We start from the raw sequence: 240 nt of genomic DNA on the forward strand, positions 1-240 counted from the left end.
CCCCCCGCCCCGCCCGCCCCTTACCATCTGGGCCACCTTCAGCATGCCGGCGCAGGAGCGGAAATAGGCGCCGTCCATGAGCTCCGCGTCCGCGCCCGCTGAGGAGGAGGAGGAGGAGGCGGCGGCGGCCGGTGGGGCCGCGGGCCCCCCGCTGCTCACCCCGGTGCGGATCACCCGCGCCCCGTGAGACATGGCTCCCTCCCGCGCTCCCCTCGCCGCCGCCCGGCCCGGGACAGGGGG

The 240-nt window shown here is 78.8% G+C and overlaps 1 protein-coding gene across 2 annotated transcripts in view; it reads right to left on the reverse strand.

The window, feature by feature from the left end:
* The window catches only part of CMTM7 (CKLF-like MARVEL transmembrane domain containing 7), a 27,674-nt gene extending 27,482 nt beyond the window's left edge, over positions 1–192 (reverse strand). For both annotated transcript variants that reach the window (XM_010562414.1, XM_010562413.1), the window contains exon 1: positions 25–192. In XM_010562414.1, the coding sequence (XP_010560716.1) occupies positions 25–192 (168 nt within the window). The remainder of the gene's footprint in view (positions 1–24) is intronic.
* Between the last annotated feature and the right edge of the window lie 48 nt (positions 193–240).

The sequence above is a fragment of the Haliaeetus leucocephalus genome, unplaced genomic scaffold, assembly GCF_000737465.1.
Source record: "Haliaeetus leucocephalus isolate CR32 unplaced genomic scaffold, Haliaeetus_leucocephalus-4.0 Scaffold159, whole genome shotgun sequence".
Taxonomy (NCBI): Eukaryota; Metazoa; Chordata; class Aves; order Accipitriformes; family Accipitridae; genus Haliaeetus; species Haliaeetus leucocephalus.